This window comes from Telmatherina bonti (genome assembly GCF_933228915.1).
Source record: "Telmatherina bonti genome assembly, chromosome: 17".
Lineage (NCBI taxonomy): Eukaryota > Metazoa > Chordata > Actinopteri > Atheriniformes > Telmatherinidae > Telmatherina > Telmatherina bonti.
Genome location: NC_136615.1, coordinates 12,851,258 through 12,870,779, shown reverse-complemented (window position 1 = coordinate 12,870,779; position 19,522 = coordinate 12,851,258). Strand labels below are relative to the sequence as shown.

At 41.6% G+C, this 19,522-nt stretch overlaps 1 protein-coding gene across 2 annotated transcripts in view; it reads right to left on the bottom strand.

The window, feature by feature from the left end:
- Window positions 1–19,522, bottom strand: part of col5a1 (procollagen, type V, alpha 1) — a 72,586-nt gene that overhangs the window by 13,759 nt on the left and 39,305 nt on the right. For both annotated transcript variants that reach the window (XM_079256577.1, XM_079256578.1), the window contains exons 8-43: window positions 18,969–19,448; window positions 18,806–18,862; window positions 17,642–17,683; window positions 17,102–17,164; window positions 16,935–17,009; window positions 15,382–15,474; window positions 14,930–14,986; window positions 14,709–14,762; window positions 14,537–14,590; window positions 14,356–14,409; window positions 14,203–14,256; window positions 14,074–14,127; window positions 13,621–13,665; window positions 12,892–12,945; window positions 12,433–12,477; window positions 11,659–11,712; window positions 11,528–11,572; window positions 10,629–10,682; window positions 9,542–9,586; window positions 9,282–9,335; window positions 8,462–8,506; window positions 8,120–8,173; window positions 6,402–6,509; window positions 4,601–4,654; window positions 4,118–4,171; window positions 3,258–3,302; window positions 3,010–3,063; window positions 2,879–2,923; window positions 2,745–2,798; window positions 2,608–2,661; window positions 2,458–2,511; window positions 1,765–1,872; window positions 1,562–1,651; window positions 944–997; window positions 580–687; window positions 381–488 (exon numbers count right to left, since the gene is read on the bottom strand). In XM_079256577.1, coding sequence (XP_079112703.1) covers window positions 381–488; window positions 580–687; window positions 944–997; window positions 1,562–1,651; window positions 1,765–1,872; window positions 2,458–2,511; window positions 2,608–2,661; window positions 2,745–2,798; window positions 2,879–2,923; window positions 3,010–3,063; window positions 3,258–3,302; window positions 4,118–4,171; window positions 4,601–4,654; window positions 6,402–6,509; window positions 8,120–8,173; window positions 8,462–8,506; window positions 9,282–9,335; window positions 9,542–9,586; window positions 10,629–10,682; window positions 11,528–11,572; window positions 11,659–11,712; window positions 12,433–12,477; window positions 12,892–12,945; window positions 13,621–13,665; window positions 14,074–14,127; window positions 14,203–14,256; window positions 14,356–14,409; window positions 14,537–14,590; window positions 14,709–14,762; window positions 14,930–14,986; window positions 15,382–15,474; window positions 16,935–17,009; window positions 17,102–17,164; window positions 17,642–17,683; window positions 18,806–18,862; window positions 18,969–19,448 — 2,622 coding nt within the window. The remainder of the gene's footprint in view (window positions 1–380; window positions 489–579; window positions 688–943; window positions 998–1,561; window positions 1,652–1,764; window positions 1,873–2,457; window positions 2,512–2,607; window positions 2,662–2,744; window positions 2,799–2,878; window positions 2,924–3,009; window positions 3,064–3,257; window positions 3,303–4,117; window positions 4,172–4,600; window positions 4,655–6,401; window positions 6,510–8,119; window positions 8,174–8,461; window positions 8,507–9,281; window positions 9,336–9,541; window positions 9,587–10,628; window positions 10,683–11,527; window positions 11,573–11,658; window positions 11,713–12,432; window positions 12,478–12,891; window positions 12,946–13,620; window positions 13,666–14,073; window positions 14,128–14,202; window positions 14,257–14,355; window positions 14,410–14,536; window positions 14,591–14,708; window positions 14,763–14,929; window positions 14,987–15,381; window positions 15,475–16,934; window positions 17,010–17,101; window positions 17,165–17,641; window positions 17,684–18,805; window positions 18,863–18,968; window positions 19,449–19,522) is intronic.

Sequence of the window (19,522 nt, the reverse complement as noted above, 5' to 3'; positions counted from 1 at the left end):
GAGTTGGTTTTGCTTCTGCATGCTTAAGTGTCACTTCAGTGATTCTGTCATTGCCACAGAATTCTACCGCTCTCCTCTGTCTGTTTGCACAGAGAAGCAAAAAGCAGCAACAAGGCCGGTTAGCCTTTTAAAGCTCCTTTAATCGATGCAAACTCTGTCAGACAAATTCCCCTTGCAGCGTTTAAGGTCACAGAGGAAGAGACCAAAGGATTGGCCAGCTGAGATCTCAACTGCAGTGTTTAGTTTGAAGTGATGAGTCTGCAAATATGCGCTTTTTGTGTGAGAGGCGAAGAGATACAGACTGCAGAGAGACAACTTCAAAGCAGATTTACTGAATTGCGTTAAAAAATTATTCCCTTCAATGTGATCAAGAAACTCACCTTGTCACCATCCTCTCCTGGGGGTCCAGGAGGTCCTCCAGGTCCTGGCAGACCCACAGGTCCCTGAATACCGTCTCTTCCAGCTGGGCCTTGGGGTCCTTTCTCTCCCTGAGATTGTTTTTTGGTATGACATTGTCAGGCAGGCGAACATCACAGTGCACTTTCCAAAATAGTTATTTCTGTAATGTGATCTTCTTACCGGTCCACCTTTCTCCCCAGCAGGGCCTGGAGGGCCCTGAGGGCCGGAACGTCCAGGGGGACCTGTTGGTCCAGCTGGGCCTGCAGGACCCCGCTCACCAGGAGAACCCTGCATCAGCACCACACATCAATGTTAGTTATCCTAACAGCAAAGCAAAAATACACATCAAAGCTAAAGCCTAACATCAGGCACATCTAGCCTATCAAATAGGTCAGAGCCTCTTATGTAAGCAGCGATCCGTGCATATCATTATATTACGTAACAGCTGAGGATTAAAAAAAACAACTTTCCAATGAAGACAATTTCTAGAGATGGAGAGAAAATAAGAAATTGTGAGGTTGAGAATGCATTAAAATGTACTCACAGCAGGGCCAGGTGGACCAGGTGGACCCTCATTCCCTTTCAGGCCGTGAGCCCCCTGCAGAGCAAAATAAAACAAAGGCTTCAGAAAACAAACACATTTGTTGGGGAAGCACACATCCGGCCTTACAAAGGACTCCGTATCTTTAAACCGGCTCAGCATGCGGCGGAGAAGCTGCGGAAGTCTCCAGAGCAGATGCCGAGCAGATAGAGCAAACAATTGTGTACCAGAACTGCAGCAAGCCTCCTTTACATTAAAGAACAGCTGCTGTATTGGATCTTATTTTTTTTTCATATTCCTCAAGTTATGAAAAACAAAACTGTTTCTACAATTGATTTTCTTGTTAACATGCTTGCAGTGAGAAAATAGAATAAATTGTGTAAGCGCCAGGACCTGAATCCACAAGGTTAAGTTAAACTCTGAAATATATAAAGAGCCCAGAGTGTGCTGCTCCTCCTCCGATGCCCACTCAGAGATCTGATGTCATCTCTGATACTTGAGGTTTTAACACAACCTTAAAGCAATTTAAAAGCCCAGATATATTATGTAATAACCAAGCTGTGAGCGATATTGATTTTGTCAGAAGGTATTATACAGCACTGAACAGAAGCCAATACTAACCACAGGGCCAGGCAGACCTCTCTCTCCAGGGAAACCTCTTGGTCCAGGAGGGCCATCTTTACCTGCTGGGCCAGCAGGACCAGGGTCACCCTTTGAGCCAATGCACAAAGTCATTTATCTCATATAATGTTAATACACAATGACAAAGAATGGATGTGAGCTTGCTCATTAGATGTCGGTTTGGGGTGCTCTCTAAGTTTTACCTTAGCACCTTCTTTCCCTGCAGCTCCAGGCAAACCCTGCTCTCCAGGTGGGCCTGGGGGTCCAGGATGACCCCGATCTCCCATTGGTCCAGTTTCACCTGTTGGTCCCTGCATTAACAAGAAAAAAAAACAGTTAAAAAAAATACTGTGAAAACAAAAACTTGGACATTAAAGTGCCAAACTAGTATGTGGAGGAAGTGTGAAGAACACAGACTACAGACAGAAGTAAGCAGAGGACAAAATGAGCAAAATCAACTACTTCAACACAAAAAAAAGATGCAAAATTTTCTTTATTTCTTATCGGAGATTGTGAGAAGAAACTGAGCATTTGCTGTGTGGGAGGCCTGAAGTCAGTATGGGCCCCTACAGCTCTGTTTTCATGAATGATCTCAGCTGACATTAGCAGAGCTGCTTGGAGGGAAAGTCTGTTAGACATTCATGCATAATGGATGAAAAGTCCATTGGTTATATGAAAGAGGAAAAACAACAGCTAGTCAAGGCTCTCAGGATATAAGCAGGACAATCCATCTATTGTTGTTGGACTAACAAAATCGGAAACATTTAGAAAGAGCGCTGGTAACTTTCACATTTCTGTTTCACTTGCATCTTTCTGTGTGCAGATGTTGGACGGTGCGTCTACAGATACCAAACTTCAAATATCTGCATAACTTAGGAACTTTGGAAGTGACTAACCTGAGGTCCTACCACACCTGGAGGTCCAGGTGGGCCGGTCTTGCCTTGGAATCCCTTCACACAGGAAAAGAAACAACAACAAACATCAGACAACTAATTCAGTTGAATCTGCAGTTGACGGAGACGTTAGGAACCAAATGGCTTTCTCACAGTCTCTCCTCTCTGCCCAGGATGTCCAGGCAGTCCGTCTTTCCCTGGAGGTCCCTGGAAAAAATCAGAAAGTAAATGTAAGAACTAACAAATAAGAAGGCACAATGGGATTGTAAAAATAAGGAGTTTGAACTCACAGGAGGGCCCTTTGGTCCTGGGAATCCTGTTGGTCCCTGAGGTCCTGGCAAACCCTGAAAAAAAATGTCCATTCAAGATAAATTTACACATATCATGAGGATAAAACAACAAATGATGGAGTAATGGTACATACCCTTTCACCGGGAGGTCCTGGTGGGCCGTCATTTCCTGAGTTACCCTGACACGATAAAGAAAGTGTTTCGCCATGAATTAGATCTAAATAAATTAAAAAACATGAAATGGCAAATGAAATATTTCACACACTTTTGGTCCAGCTTTTCCTGTCGGTCCTCTTGGTCCTCTCTCTCCTCGAGGCCCCTAAAGCAAAAAAAAAAAAAAAGAAAAGAAAAAGAAAAAGAAAAGAGGTGATTAAAATCATAGACAGGCTCCTAAGAGATATTGATGACCTGAAAATGCTAAGATTAATTATCGGATTTCCCTCAAGAACGCAGAGGTTCAGGTGCCAAGTTCACCATCTGCAGATAAGCTCAAGTCTGCTGAGTAAGACTAACCGTTGGTCCTCTCTGTCCGCGTGGGCCTGGCTTTCCTCCTGTTCCCTGTGGACACCAAGAACACACACAGTGATCAAAGGAATGGCACTCACATTATTAAGAGGCTGCTTCTTGCAGAAGAATGAATCTAATGCCAGAGGACAGTAATATTTGCAAACAGATCTCAACAGAATTGGGCCGTTACGGAGATATGAGATCGTCTGTTGTCATCAATTAGGGGTCACCTGTTTCGAAACTGCTATTGACATTTATCATCACTAATATTTGCACCATTACAGCCGGAGGTAATGACATTTCTATAAACAGTAAAGCATAACATCATTTTACAGCATTGCTAGAATTAAAGTGGGTACATGCAATTTTAATGAGGAAACAATTGCATCTTTTGTGTGGCTTTTAACTTTCAAGAAAGTGCCGTAAAGCTGTGTTAAAGGCATCATTATCCCTTTTCGGTGCGAGAGCTTGGTCTCATAAACTTCACAAATGTTCTGCGAAGATGAAAAGCTTTATGCGCCTTGCTCCACTGGTGGTGACAAACCATTACTCTTTCAGGGAAGCTAATGGCCCATCCCTTAAACAAAGCAAATGAAACATTGCTCAAGCGCCACAAAGTGATAAACAAAGTTTCTGCTAGTTTGTGAAGAGAGTTGTGTGAGTGGTAATGAGGAAGGAACGCAATCGTCTTTCTGTCCTTGGGAAAATCAAAAAAAAAAAAAAAAAAAAAAAAATTCTGTTTTCAGAGCCATGCAACTGGCACTTCGGTTGATAAATCTTATCTGAAAGAGGAGCCTGTCTCTGGAGCTTCGTTCATGTCCAACCGTCGTTGTACTGATATGAGGAAGAGAGTCTATTTGACATACCCGAGTTCCTTTCTCTCCATTGGCACCTGGGAAACCTTGGAAACCCTGAGATCCCTGTGTGGGAGAAAGACAAGTATTTAATCTTCAGAGAGGAAAAAAAACGTAAACATTTATCCTTTGTTTATTTCAGTCCATGAGATATCCCCAGCTTATAACTGTATATGCAGCTTGAGGCTTTATTGTTAACGTATCAGCAGCTGAAGGCTGACAGCAAATAGCATATTTAAATCCTGGCCTCTTTGATCAGGAAGCTTCAAGCATGTCCAGTTGTCAGACTGCAGCTTTGCCTGTGAGAGTCTAAAAGATGAGCCATCCGAAGTTCGGCACGACAGCTTGAGATGCACATGCTAACATCTTTCCATTTTTAAAAAGAAATAAACATTGAAACACTTGAGCGTACTGACAAGTGGGCCAGCTTAACTGCTTCCATTATTATTAAGTAAATCAATAAACACTAGGATTTAGAGGATTGCGTGCACTTGCCTTTGGTCCTTGTCTTCCTGGGTAACCTGGCAATCCGGGAACTCCAAGTTTACCCTACAAAAGAGAAACATTTAGTTACATTTATCTAAAAGATTCTTGGTACTCTTATATGACAGCTCCAATCAAATCCAAACTCTCTTGAGCGTGACACAAACATCGACAACAGATATGTGATCCACTTACACAGGGCCGGATTAAAAGTCCACCGGCCCCTGGGCCCTGAGTGTTCCAGGGGTCCCTTTCCCCACCGCAACATTGTGAAAATTGTGAATGATACACTGTGAAATGACATATCTAACATTACACTAACAATACACCAGATACTGTGGTGTAAATGTCTGGCTTTCATGTACATTTTGTTTAATGTCCAAACTGCTGGTGTCTGCTCTATGTGGGCCCTCAGACCTGTGCCCATAATGCCCATTGGATAATCTGCCCTTGCACTTAGACACCAACAACAAAACCTTGAATGATTTTCTGTTGTAAATAAGCATCTCATGATACCAAGATGATAATAATGATGTCTATCAAACCGCAAATCACTAAAGTAGAACTTTTAAAAACTGCTTAAAAATATGTGTTTTTTTTTTTTTATTTATTTGCAATTTCTTGAGTTTTGAAATTTCTATTTAGCATAACAGCCTAATTTCCTTAATATAGACACATAAGAATACAGTCTTTCATAAAGCAAGATTAAATTGCCATTATCATTACATGAAGTTAAGAGAAAATGCACCCAGTCTGACTCTGGCTGCAGATCTGTGTTCATATCTTGCTGCTCTGCAGCATCCAGACAGTAACATTTCCTGTGGAAGCACTTTTTCATTTGCTGAGCTATTGTTGCTAAGCTTCCCTGTGACTGGCACAGCCTCAGAGCCATGAAACTGGTGATGCAATGCTTTTATTTAATAACCACACCCACTGATTTATATGAAACTTTATCCAGCCTTTTTGCACTTAGTTCTGCAGCACCCGAATGAACCAAAACAGCAGATTTGCTTGGCGGCGGTCCTGCAGTCCAGACAGACTTCTAAAATTATCTGAACTGAATCTCTACACAGTGCTGATCTCCTCATATCAGCAGGAGACATTCACAGCTTCAATGCAAAACAAGCAGACTGCTTCAGTCTCACAATATGCTATTTTTGAGGATGTAAACAATCAGAATAGAAGCAGTATAAAAATATTTGCATGTGTACAAGTGCTACTGCAGAATTTATTAAACACAGGTCATTTTTCAGCAGATTACAATTAGATGTTGACTGATGCCTAATTTTAAAATGGAATGCAACTACTAAAGCTTAAATTTTGCATTCAATTCTGGTTAATTACATTGGAAAAAAGACACTTTATTAAGTATGCTGCTGCCAAAATATCTCAGTAAGAACAAGGTGTGCATGACGTGTGAGTGTGAAGTGCGTTTGTTCAAGGCCGATTCTTCAGCCTTTTTTCAAAGATCATAAAGAAGCTTCCTCCTGCATCTTTCAAAAACAGTGAATCAAGTGTCTTATTGCACAAAAACGGTACTGTCATCAGCTGCAGAATTGCTGCAGCAGCCCACTCAGTGTTTGGTTGATTCAGTATCTGAATCCATTAATGCTCTCAGCAGGCTGAAGAGGAGCAGCAATGAAAACTGGGTTGTTCAGATCAGAGCAAATGGGAAAACTATTTTCCTTTTAAACCTTGCTGTGCGATCATACAACATCAAATATGACTGGAGATACAAAATGCAGCCTTCCTTTTAGTTCTTTTATCTGACTGTGGGATTTAACAGCTGAGTTTAAGTAAAATGCAAACTCACCTTTTCACCAGTGGGGCCAAGTGGACCTGGATCTCCTGGGAGTCCTGAGCGACCTTTTGGCCCTTCAGGACCATCTTCTCCTCTGGGTCCTGCTGGTCCAAGTTCTCCCTTAATGGCAGAAAAACCACAAAAACCACACATCATTGCCTGCATAATTAAATATGGGCCTGATTATGGTGTTTTTAAGAAGTACTGGGAATTTTGTCCCATTCACAAGATTCATTCATTTCTATTTAACAAGTCTGGCTTGCTAAACAGAATTGTAAATATCACATATAGATTTAACTTTTAGCTGTAACTTTTTTTTTTTATCACCACAAAATTATATTTTGTTGTTCATGAGAATGAACAAATATGAATAAAAGTCATTTTTTGGCATTCTTATGTTTCTCCATGTATTCCCTTGGCACTGCCTTTTTCACTACATTATAAGTCAAATCCTCTAAAACGATTTCTTATCATTTGCTTTCTGACATCATTAAAGAAAACAGCCCAACTCAACTTATTTTTGGGAAAAATTCCAACCACAATTCGGATTTCTTTTTTTTTTTTTTACTTGCAAGGTCTTGCGAGGAAGTCTTTTATGGGTACCTTGTGCTTCTTCTTTAAAGGTTTTTGGATTATAAAGTTGCTTAAAGAATCCAGCGAACCAGTGTTCCACCTTTAAAGCAGTCAGCGATCCTATTATTGCTTCTCTCTCTGTAAGTGGGCTCTGATTCGAGAACGACACACACTAAATGACGGAGTACAAACTCGCTCTGACAACCAGGCAACTGCTGCATAGGCTCGCCGCTCTGTGAATGGTGTCTTTTTAAAGGACTGTGCAGAACTGCAAAGCAAGCAAGTGCGTGCACGCATCCACATAAAACGGCATCAAGCAAACTGTACTTGACTCCCCGCTTGAGGGCTCATCAAAGAGACCACTTTAAATTGAGCTCTCTCTCACGCGCGCGCACACGCAGACTTTTCACAGGCCTGCGTCAAAATGAGTCATTTACAGTCTGGTCCATGCGTGCATCTCCACAGCGGAGGGCCTCCTGGATTTCTTGCTTTCATCTGAATCTGCAACATCTCCAGAGGAAAACTCGGATGAAGCCATGTGTCTCTCACGGGCTTGAAGGGGGGGTTTAAAGTGCCATTGATTTCTCCCTCCTCTCTGTACTCAGCTAGAGACAGCCTGGTCAGGGAGAGGAGATTTGATGTTTGAAGTACGGGCCGGTGTGAGTTATGTTTCTCACTGCACAAGGCATTTTTCCCAGAACTTGACAGTGTAAATCCCTGATGCACTTCAGAGAGGGAAGCTGTTGCAGAGTACACATGTCAAACCACTACTTCTTTTCTCCAAGAGTTGGGAGGTGAAGACTGACGGGCAAGAAACAGATGAGACAATCGAAAACCGCTCACGTTAAAAAAAAACAAAAAACAAAACACTCAAACAAAATAACAGCTGGCAAGTGGAACAACACCTTATGTTTGCTCATTACCAACAATTCCTTTACACTCAGAGAGGCTTAGGCAGTAGCGGGCTAACATAACAGAGGCGGTACGCTTTTACCACTTCGGGCAGGTAAAGGTCACCTCCAACAAAACTTAAAACAACTCCAGAAAAGCACAAGTTAAAGCTGTGGAAAGAGAGTGATTTATGTGACGGCTGCACCCAGCAGCCAAGGCGTGATTGACAGATGCAGCTGAGTGAAATGTAAACAAACAAACCTTACCCTATCCCCTTTGACACCCATATCTCCCTTGAAGCCGGGGAAGCCATCTTCTCCCTAGTGAGAGGATCGAGAAACATCATTTTAAGGGAGCAATGAAGAAGGAAACACTCTGAAATCATGATGGCATAAACACGTGTGAACTCTTGGCAAGAGCCGTCGCTTACAGAAACTCTTGATGGCTGCTTTTTTTTTTTTATTTGAAAGCAGGAAAACCTGATGGTTTATTCATTTAGTCAGTAATTTATCATTAGCATGGGAAGATAATCGCTCACCATCATCAGCTGAACTCATGCAAGCTCTGTAATTTCTGTCTCTTCCTTCCTTTGTTTTCGTCTCTTTTACCTTTTCACCCTTGTGTCCTTTAAGGCCACGAACGCCATCGGCTCCCTGTGTTGCAGCAACAGACAGAAGTTACAGGTCAGTGGGGAGCGTATTCAACAAAGAATGGGTTGGTATTGCAGAGCGTTCAACATGATGGGAGGAAAATTTCAGCATTAGTTTATTTTTTTCCCTTAAAAATTGAGCTCTAAAGCTACAATAATAATCTGGTAGGGACCAACTGTCACTGTTTACTACAGAGGGAAAAAAAAGGGTCCTCGCATTTCTTTCCTTCCTCTATATTCCTCTCATCTTCTTGGAGAGCAGAGTTGAGCCATGTAAGAGGGGGAAATTGCTGGCTAGAAGTCAAGACACCAGTGTGATCCCCTCTCTCAGTGGAAGTTGTGATGATTGGATCAGTCACACCCTCTTACCAAGAATTATTTGATGGGATTTCTTTTGTCTCACTGCTGTCAGCTACTAATGACACTAAACAAGAAAAAGCGCTGTGCGCCTTGAGCCGCTACCAGGCCTGGTGACTCGCCTTAGAAGTGATGTGCGGAGAGTGGCAAAAGACGAGCTGTTTTCATGTCGTGATGAAAACAGATAAATCAATCCAAATGGTTCTTTTTAACCAGAATAAAGATGGACGTTTCTTTCATGTTACAAAAGCCCAGAAATTTCCAGGAAATGCTTCTCAGGCTTCCCTGAAAATGGGTTTTTCCTCGGAAGCCATTGGGCTTTTCACCAAATGGTTTCACTAATGATGGAAAAAGTAATTGTAATAAAATATTGCCGTCTTTAAATGCAAAAATCTATTTCTTATTATTGGTAATCAACTCACCTTTACACCCCGGGGCCCAGGATAACCAATAGGTCCTTGAGGACCAGCAGGGCCCTAATGAGAGACAGATGTTTGATATGAGCTTGCAGCAAACACACACACACCAGCATGGTTAATGACGTCTACATTAATACAGAAAATTTTATGTAAATGTGACTAACTGGGACAGGAACAAAAAAAACTAATACAGCTTAAATAAATAAATAAATACCAAATATAGGCTGAAGTAGGAGGAAAAGAGGAGGAAAAAAACCCCTCACCATGTGTCCTTTCTCCCCAGAAGGACCCTCTTTTCCAGGGTGACCCTGTAAATTATTTAAAGTAATATTATTGCATAGCATTTCAGGATAATTACCGCCATAAATACTACAACACCCCTATAAGTGAGGGATTAGGTTGTAAAACTGCTGGAGGACGAATCTAACAAGAAAAAGGGCCTTTCGAGTTCAGTCTCATTTGGGATTTTTTATCCTTAATGCTCAGTATTGCAGAGGCACTAGCAGCTATTACCGGGCTCTAAAAGCCAAGACTGCTGCTGTTTTGGGACTTCACAATACATTAAACAGATACAGCAGGCATGTGAACTAACACACAATGCAAAGGTCACGAAAACACACATCTTACACACACGTGTGGATGTCCGGTAAAGAGAAAGCTGGAAGGAAATTGATTGAATTCTCATGAGACAAAGAAGCTTTGCAAAACCTCTGATGGGTTTTTAGTGTGCAGAAGGACATGGATACAAAAGGAGAGATATTAAGGGCAGAGAAGAGCAGTTGCAGTTTGCTGTTCTATGAGACAAATGCATGAGCATAAAAGCCAACGCTGTTAAGAGCTAAGAGTCATTTTCATTCTAAAATGAAAGAAAGAGGAGGGGCGGCGTTGTGTAATGCATGGTGTTTTATAGTGTGAGCTTTTCTCTTTAACGGATCTTGTTTTATTCTCTGTCATCTTTTTTTTTTCAACACCATCTTTTTCTCCATTCACATCTCACAGCCTCTCTTGACCCATTTCTCTTAGGTGCCACCTGGTGCTTTCCAGGAGACATCTGTCATTAGCGCAGGTGTCGGCATGGGGATGTGAAGGGGAGTGTTTGCATATAAAGTGCGACCGCCTTGCTACGCTGCTACCCAGCTGAGATGAGGCGTTGAATCATGGATATGTTTCAGGTAAGTAATTATAGCAATGTTTTGCACCGTTAATATGCAGTGCATCCAACATCTAAACATTAAATTAAAAAAAAAATGTGAAGGGAAAATATTTTCTTGCACATTCATAACTTGTCTCATTAACAGACAGGAAGGGAGCGTGTGCGGCTGGAGATGAGGGGGAGGCATGGGAACTCACTGGTGGTCCATCAGCTCCTGGCATTCCCGGCAAACCTGGCTTTCCAGTTGGACCCTTTGACAAACAAAAGACACAATGTGTTACCATGACAACAAAGCCAAAAGAGCACAGTCATGATGCTGTTAAGCACAGACTGATAGGCTGTTCATATGCTGATATTTCTTCCCTCACACAATTCATTTGAAACTAAAAACCTAAAATGATCATAAACTGGACAACTAATGATTGAACTAAATACAAATTTACCTAAAATCCACATGTCCAGAAGACTTTGGATTGGATTCATCCTCTGTTATTAAATTATAAAATAATGCTCATTCTACACATATAACATCCCTGCCTACTGATGTACCCATTTCAACGCTGTAGGTTTGCATCCAAACCCTGAACTACTGATTACCTTGCTGAACCAGCATTTTAGATAGATGAGTATTTAGCCTGTATTCAAGCTTTTCATATTTAATACAATGCCATGGTTCCATAATAGTTCTTTTAATATCAGGGGTATCATGGCACCTATATAATTAATTTTAATATACCAGTGATAAACAGGATATTATCCACCTAAGCTGGTAAATGTGATTTAGTTGAAATTGGATTAAAATGAATCAGGATTAAAATCTGTCTGTACCGTCTGCTAGGCAGTGTTCTGTCCTTTGCTCAGGATGTGTTTGCATAATAAGGTGATAAGCTTGTGCAGCTGAATAAGATAGCAACTTGGCTTGTTCCTCATGCAAATGAATGAGGTCAATTCTTGCAATATTACAGATTCTGTGTCTGGATTTATTAACATTTTATGGAGCCGGCAGGTTTTTCTTTCCTTTTCTTTTTTTCTTTTCTTTTTTTTTTTTTTGAAAATGGTGGAAGGAATTGTACTTTCAGCAGTTGTGATATTGTACCTTCTCTCCTGGAGGTCCAATGGCTCCTTGAGGCCCTGGAAGTCCCTGTAAGGTGAATGGACACAGTGTGCTTAGAGCGTCGTCTTTAAAATGTGAGAAAATCTAAGTGACATTACGTGTTCGTCACTAACCTGAGCACCTGGGTTGCCTTGCTGTCCAGGTGGACCTGGCTCTCCTTGAGGTCCCTTGATGAAAAAGCAAACAAATAACTTTAGAAATCACATTAGATACAGAAAGACTGACACCATCATATATTCGAGCAAAACAGCGCGTGTGCATGTAAAAGGAATTTGTTGCTCTAAATGTAGCACAAAACAGATATAAATTAGAAGATGCTGAAATGCATATGAACAAATTACTGCCTCTCTGCAACAAAATTCACCATAATTTGTGGATAAAACTCAGTATTTTGCTGTCGCTCTAAATAAAAGACACACATATACACACACACACATGCATGCATAACGCACATTCTCCCATCTTCTTCCCTAATGAAAGAAACTGCACAACCACAAAATGACTTCCCTCTGGGATAACTGGCAATCAATTACATCGTCTCAATCTAAAAGTCCGGGAAAGTTGTTGATCTTCTCTACCTTGTTGGAAAATTCCCAACAGAGCAAACAAGCTGCTCCAGTTAGATATTATCTCATTACGCCCAGCGCAGGCAGAAAGTGAGCTGGAATTGTACAACTGGTCATGGTTACATCCTCTGATTCTATTGATGTATATGTGTGTGTGTGTGTGTGTGTGTGTGTGTGTGTGTGGAGCAAATGGCAAAAGAGGGCTCGTGAGGCCTTATTTGAGGATTTTGGTGTTAAAGAAACCAAAACAAATTAACTTGGTGCATTTTTAGACGTATTAATAGTTGCGTGTGCAATTCAATCAGTGTAATCTTCACTTACAATATTTCCTTTGGGTCCAGGGTGGCCATCCATTCCAGTAACACCCTGCCGTACAAGTGATGAAGAGGGAAATTAAACACAAATAAGGAGGAAAGTAGAAAATCTATGATAAAATAAAATGAATTGTAATTTAAAGGCATTTCACTGATTAAAATGGCTTAATTAGATCATGAAAATGTGTTTAAAAATCTATCCCTACACACATAAATATTAGGTTTAGTATTCTCTATAATGCATTTTCAATGGATACTGAAGCTAGGCTCAATAACATGTTGTTTTTTTTTTGTACATTCTCTCTGAGATATATTGAGTTTTGGATTTCCCTGCGGGTGTTGTTTTGCTGTGTTCTTTGTTCTTGCTGCATTCTGCTCTCAAAACACTAAATCTATGGCAACAAGTTGAATTTGAAAACAGAAAAAAAAAAAAAAAAAACATAATCAGAGGTACAGGGAGACTCACAGGTGGCCCAGGAGGTCCCTGAGGTCCTTTTGGTCCCAGCAAACCACGTGGCCCCTTAGAAGAGAGAAGGGAAATGAGATTGAGTGTGATATCGCACCTGTGAGAGGACTATTGAATTATTAAACATCCTCAGCTAAATCAAGTTTTAAAATTGTACTTCTGGAAATAACTTCCCTTCCCACATGTTCTTGAGGATGTTGTAGAGAGTCTGATAGTGAGTGAAAACACTTTTTTTTTCTCTCTCTCTCTGACTCTACACTTTCATTCCCCACAGCTGCACCTATCAAACAATGCTTTGAATTTAGTGCTACGCCTCAACGCTGCAGTTACCTAACCTTGGCAATGAGAATCCAAACCAATGCAGCACACCCTGGTGGACACAATAAATCATAGCAGGAGATGTCAAATGCGGTTTCACCTTTTGTCTTTTCCACCTTTTGTTGCAAATACCCTTCATATTATAATAACTGTGATGGGAATTGCTGAACTTTCTCACCTTCTGATAAGAACGAGACCTGACTTAAGCCTGATCAACATACAGATTCCATCAGGCTAGAAATCTTTTTAAGGATATGGGAAGTGAGTGAAGTCTGCAGATGATACATGACACCATCAGATCATATGATTGTTCACTAACACAATTACATGATGACAGGAGGATCTGAGCTCTCTCCTCTGTGATACAATCTCTCAGCAGAAGACTGAACGATAATGCATGCGATCACTCACTGGTTCACCAGGAAGTCCCCTGGGTCCGATCTCTCCGTCATCTCCCTGCGAAAGAGACAGACTGGGTCAGCATGTGGAGCAGACAGTGAATGATAATGGAGGAGAAAGTGAGGATGTTTGGGTCTCAGAGAGTGAGAGATAATGGGAGGACAGGAGGGGAAAGGCAGTGAAAAGGAGATCGGGTTGCATAAGCTGTGGGTGATGAGGAAAGAGTGGTAGACTGGACACTTATCAAAGTGTGCAGAGAGGAAAAAAATAAAGAAATACTCATTTAAAAAGAGGAAGCAAAAGTTCATGTCAAAAAAAAAAAAAAAAAAAAAAGCTCAACACAGAAGTGTTTTTTTTTGTTTTATGCAGCATAAAAACTACAGGAAAAAGACATCACACTAGTGTTTATTAGGCTGATGGAGTATAATGAGGTGTCAGGTGTGAGATTTTTTTTTCTTTTATTACCCTCTCTCCATCCTCTCCAGGAGCACCGGGAGGTCCAGAGGGACCAGGTTCACCCTATGAAAATAAACAGTGAGTTAAACAGACGTTCACGTCAAAATAAAAGCAGCTCACCAGAAGAAACCAACTTACTCTGTGTCCTTTTTCACCTGGTAGTCCAGCCAGACCATCGAAGCCTCTGTCTCCCTGAAGAGCAAAACAAGTTCAGTCTTGTGCACACTTAGAAGAAACTGATTCTAAACTGGTGTTTTTATATGTGATGCACTGAGCTGAAATCTATGATACCTTGGGCCCAGTCTGTCCTGGCATTCCCCTGGCACCATCAGCCCCAGAACGACCCTATAAAAACAACAGCAGTTGTCTGAAATGTCTCATAATACACACATGCACACTCTGGAATGTAACTGATTAAAAAACGTCAATGGTATATTTGTTGCTCAGTTTTTTTTTTTCAGTTAAAACGTACCCTTCTACCAGGCTTTCCAGGGGGTCCAGATGATCCCATAGGTCCACGTGGACCCTGAAACAAGACAATCATGTTGTCTTAAGTCTCTGATATAAAACAAGAAGATTTGCTCATTTCTGTACAAATTTGTGACGGATAATACAGTCCAACAGTGTTTTAATACGCGTTATACCTGAGGTCCTGCCTCCCCAGACTCTCCCTTCAGTCCTGGTACACCAGGAGGACCCTAGGATAGAAGAAGCTGTGACTAAGAACTGAGACATGCCAAGCACATTTAGGTTTCTCCACACACAGTCAATCAGTCTGGATTTGTTCTGTGCAGTGTGGACTGCATGATTACATTTCTATTGATCTCTGAGTGTTTTTGCTGAGAGGTGGTTTAGAAATGCTTACCAGTGGACCAGGTCTTCCAGTCAAACCCATTGGACCAGTCACACCACGCATGGCCAACTGAACCCAGAGAAGATAATTGATTAAATAAATATAGTAAATAAGACATTGAAGCAGGACAGGAAAGAATCAGCTGACTTTATTGCGGCTGATTTGCAATAAAACAAACATTTTAAAAGCATGAGCCGTACATTAGAAGTGTATTTATTTCCATTCATGTGCATTTGAATTTCTATGTGAATTATAAATGTGCGACTCGTATGGCCACTGGTAAGATGTAGCAATAATGATGATAAAGAAGCATAACACTGCATACACTGGGCTATAAATATAGAAAATATATTTGCTGAAATGAATAAAGAGAAAAATATTTGAACCACAGAAGAATTATTATGGAAGTATTGGCGTGACTGTTGTACTCTAATGATGCTGTATGTTTAATTCTGAATCATTACCCTGGCCTGCTGCATGATGGCTTGCATCTGCGCCTCCTGCGCGGACACAGCTGGTCCCTTCTGTCCAGAGTCACCTCCAGAACTGAATCTGAACTACGGAGGGAATAACGGATATTTTAAGACTTAATATCTGAAAAGATTAAAATATCACAAAAGATATAAAACTGAAAACCCTGGCAAGCATGTTGTTGCAATGATATAAAGATTTCTCTTTAATTCCCAATAGAAGCTTCAGTATCTCTTTAGTACAGTCTTTGCTTTTGCAAAAAGCCCAACAGATGCAGCAGCTCCAGCTGTTAAACCAGAGCCATTAGTTGCTGCTGGAAAGCTACAAGGGTCAAATTCTACTGCCATCTGGTGGTCACAAGCTTGCATTACACCGTGCCTGAAAATGCAGTGTTGTGGTGGAAACCGTGTTAATTTAGGCCAGACATTTCAGGACACACAGTACATGGCAAGTTCGCATAAGCTTGACTGTTGACTGGGATACAGATGCACAGCAACAAAACAGCATTTGATTAAGAACAGTAGAGCAGTCAGATCTCCTGCAGCCCGCCCAGTATGTGCAAAATGTCTCCCCATCCAAAACTTTCATGCCAAAATCCAGCATCTTCTTCTGTCTAGCTGTCAAGTTTTCTGCTCAGTTGGATCAAGTATTGACTAGCTCTTTAGTCTCCCTCACATCTATTTCTCAGCTTCCAACCATGACACTCTCACTTTGCCTGTTGACGTTTCTTCTCCAGTATTGATTTCTTTATTGATATTACAGATCAACATTAGCAAAGTCTCATCAGTCCAGGACTAAATGTTCTGCTGAATTGGACTCTCGAATAACACGGCCAAGAAAAGGAAAACAAGTTGATGCACAAAAATATTACCAGAGGCTTTGTTTCCAGCAGGAAGATTAACCATGTTGACTTAACAAATTTTAACACTGAGTGCCAAAAACCTTCTGCTGAAACAAGGACTAAACAACAATGCATGTTTCTCATTAGGCTTGGAGCTAAAGGATCGGATTTAAAAGTGGATACATGAGAACAATTTGGGTCACTGTAGAGACAAAGCTTGCCACATGGCTCAGCCAGACATCTTTGTGGACCATTGAAACCACAACTTCACATCTGTACAACTAATCATACCCAAGATCTTCTTCCAAGTACAAGAAAAAGAGAGTGGAGTAGGAAGACACCATAGGAAGTCGTTAGGACGGCCGTGTAACTGTGGCTGTTGGCTCAATACATGCAGCTGAGGGAGGTTAGCAGTGAAATTCAGCTTCGATTCTTGCCTGAAGTCAGAGACTTTTTGGAGACACATCTGAGAGCTTATATTTTGACCACAGAATGTCGATTTAGTAAGAAATGTAAAGATATAGATCGGGTGCTGGAGTTCAAAGGGAATATCACACACAGTGATGCAACACTAAGAGCTGTTAAAAGGTAAAAATCACATTATGTTTACCATCAAAGATGGTTTCACAACCAGTCTTTTGTGTCCTAGTACATTGTGTCGCCGCTAAAACCAGAAATGATGCATCACAATTGCAGTTTCCTTACCGGCAACATCAAGACAGTTCCAGGGGGTCCTGGCAGACCATCAGCACCAGGAAGACCAGGACGACCAGGAGGACCCTTAAATGGAACATATTACATGTGAGCACATGGAAACAGGACTTGTTTTTGTGCATTTTTAAATCATTAGAAATCTGTGTTTTTATGCTTACCCTCTCTCCAGACTCTCCAGGACTGCCTGGTGGGCCAGACGCACCTGGGGGTCCAGGTAGACCCTGTTTTTAAAAAAAAAATCTTACTCGACTCCCAGATGTAGACAGGAGACACCAAAGTCGTTGCAGGACAGGAGAAAGGAATTCATGCCGCAATATGGGGCAGCTTGTTGAGTTGTAAATCCTTTTATGGTGTTCTTTATTTGTTTATACTATCACTCATCAGGGTGAATGACTGGCCTCTGGAGGAATCCATGAGTAAGGGTGTCAGTAGCAACTTTGCCTTAAATCTTCCACATACACTCTTCAAAATTGACACCTATGCAAATGTCGTCAGTGTCACAGCTTTCGCATTACGAGTTCAGTAGCTAATTGTTTCACAGGTAGGCATTCAAATTTAATTTCTTTTTAAGTTAAAAGAAGTGACAAAAACCTTTTATGATCTGTTATTGTTGGAAACAGGAAAGAGGAGCTAAAATGGGGGAGAACTAGGAATGTGGAGCAGTGAAAAGTGACAGAATTTAAGGTAGTTCTACTCACTGTTGGCCCCTCAGGCCCGGGCGGGCCCTCCACCAGCATTCCCTGGAACACACAAACACAGAAATCATTACACACTGCAGGAGTCAACACAGCTATCTCCTGACCTCATGTATAAGCATGACAATAAGATATTGTGCACTCACATGCACGCGCACAGCGTTGGTTAAAGGAGTTAAATATACATGAAAACATGTCCCAACACTCCTTCCTATTAAGGTTTCTTCCTTCCAGAGCCAGAGCACATTCCTGCCTGTCATTTTAGGTATGCTGGCAATTAATCCAAAACGAACAGGAGGGGAATGAATGCTAACAAAGGCAAAGACATCCTGACGTGCTCCCCCAAACGGAGAAACCGAGGGAAGCACTCATCGGATTTAACACAAGCAAATGAGCTTTTTCTTCAGGTGACTATTGGGAAATCCTCTTTATTCATGGGCTTGGCTGCAACGTGCGCCGGTGAAACGGCTACGACCCATCAGACAGACACAAAAATGTGTGTGCATGTTTGTGTTAGGATCATATGTTGCATCTTTTGCATATTTACACGAGACAAAAACACACTTGTTGGTCCTCAAACGTGCACACACTCACAGGGTCATTTAGGAAGTGGACTCAGAGACACACACCTCTTTTGGCTCTTGCATGTAAACAAAGACACTTTCAAGCATGTATACTTAGAAGATATCTGTGGCATTTGTTTGACATGAAAGCTGAATTTGGATGCAATGTGGTTCTGTCTGTCCCAGATTTAAGTTCAATATCGACACTAATTAGTATCCGAAATAGGACAGGGATGGCTGTAATTTCGCAGAGGTTCATGAAAAGTCTTTTATTCTCTATCTGTCTTCCTCGTGTTCCATTCCTCCCCATGTTTACACACTAGCACCCTGTGTTTGGAGATTATTGACAATCCCTGCATGGCTATTCTCCAAATGTTTATCCCGTAAGTCCTGATGAACAGTCAGAAGTCAGGACTTGCACAAGGATTTTATGAGGAAGGTCTAATGAGCCCTAATGAGTGTGTTTGCTGTGGATATTCTAATTCATTAGAGAGATGAACTTTGTTTGTAAATGAATGAAGAATATGCACTTCCATCTTCGCATCGTGCCCACATTCAGCTTCCATTTGCTACTCAGAAATGTTGTTCAAACAGGAATACTCACAGGCTCAATAACAGCAGGCTCTCCCTTCTGTCCTTTCTCGCCACGGGCTCCGTCTACCTACAAAGCAAATGGGTAAAAAATGGCAGTTTTAACATCTCTGTCTCACCCTTATAACGACATCCTCCTCATCTTCAACATAATTTCTTTCGGCCGGGTTTTTCACCTGTCCATAATACTCATCGGTCTCGGCAGGCAACACTTTGTCAGTGTATATGTCATAGTCATCCAGATCGGTGTAGTCCAGGACGTCCTCCTCCTTGAACTTATCGAGATCTGTATAGTCACCATCGCCTTCAATGCCCAGGCCGGTCCCGGTGGCAGTAGATTGGTCAGTTCCAGTGCCAATGGAGACCGATGTGCTTCCACCACTGGAGACCGATGTGCTTCCACCACTGGAGACCGATGTGCTTCCACCACTGGAGACCGATGTGCTTCCACCACTGGAGACCGATGTGCTTCCACCACTGGAGACCGATGTGCTTCCAGAGGTGGAAGAACCTCCCACAGACACAGAAGCGTCACCGGTCGACCCACCTCCGATGGTGATGGTAGAGCTACTGCTGTCTCCACCGTCACCAGTGGAGTAGTAGCTATTTATTCCATAATCGTATCCATCACCGTAGTCACTGTAAGAGGTTTCCACCTATAGAAACACCCAGATTTTGTTATGAAGATACAATATTACAAGCTAAAAGGTGAAACTGTGATGAAACATTT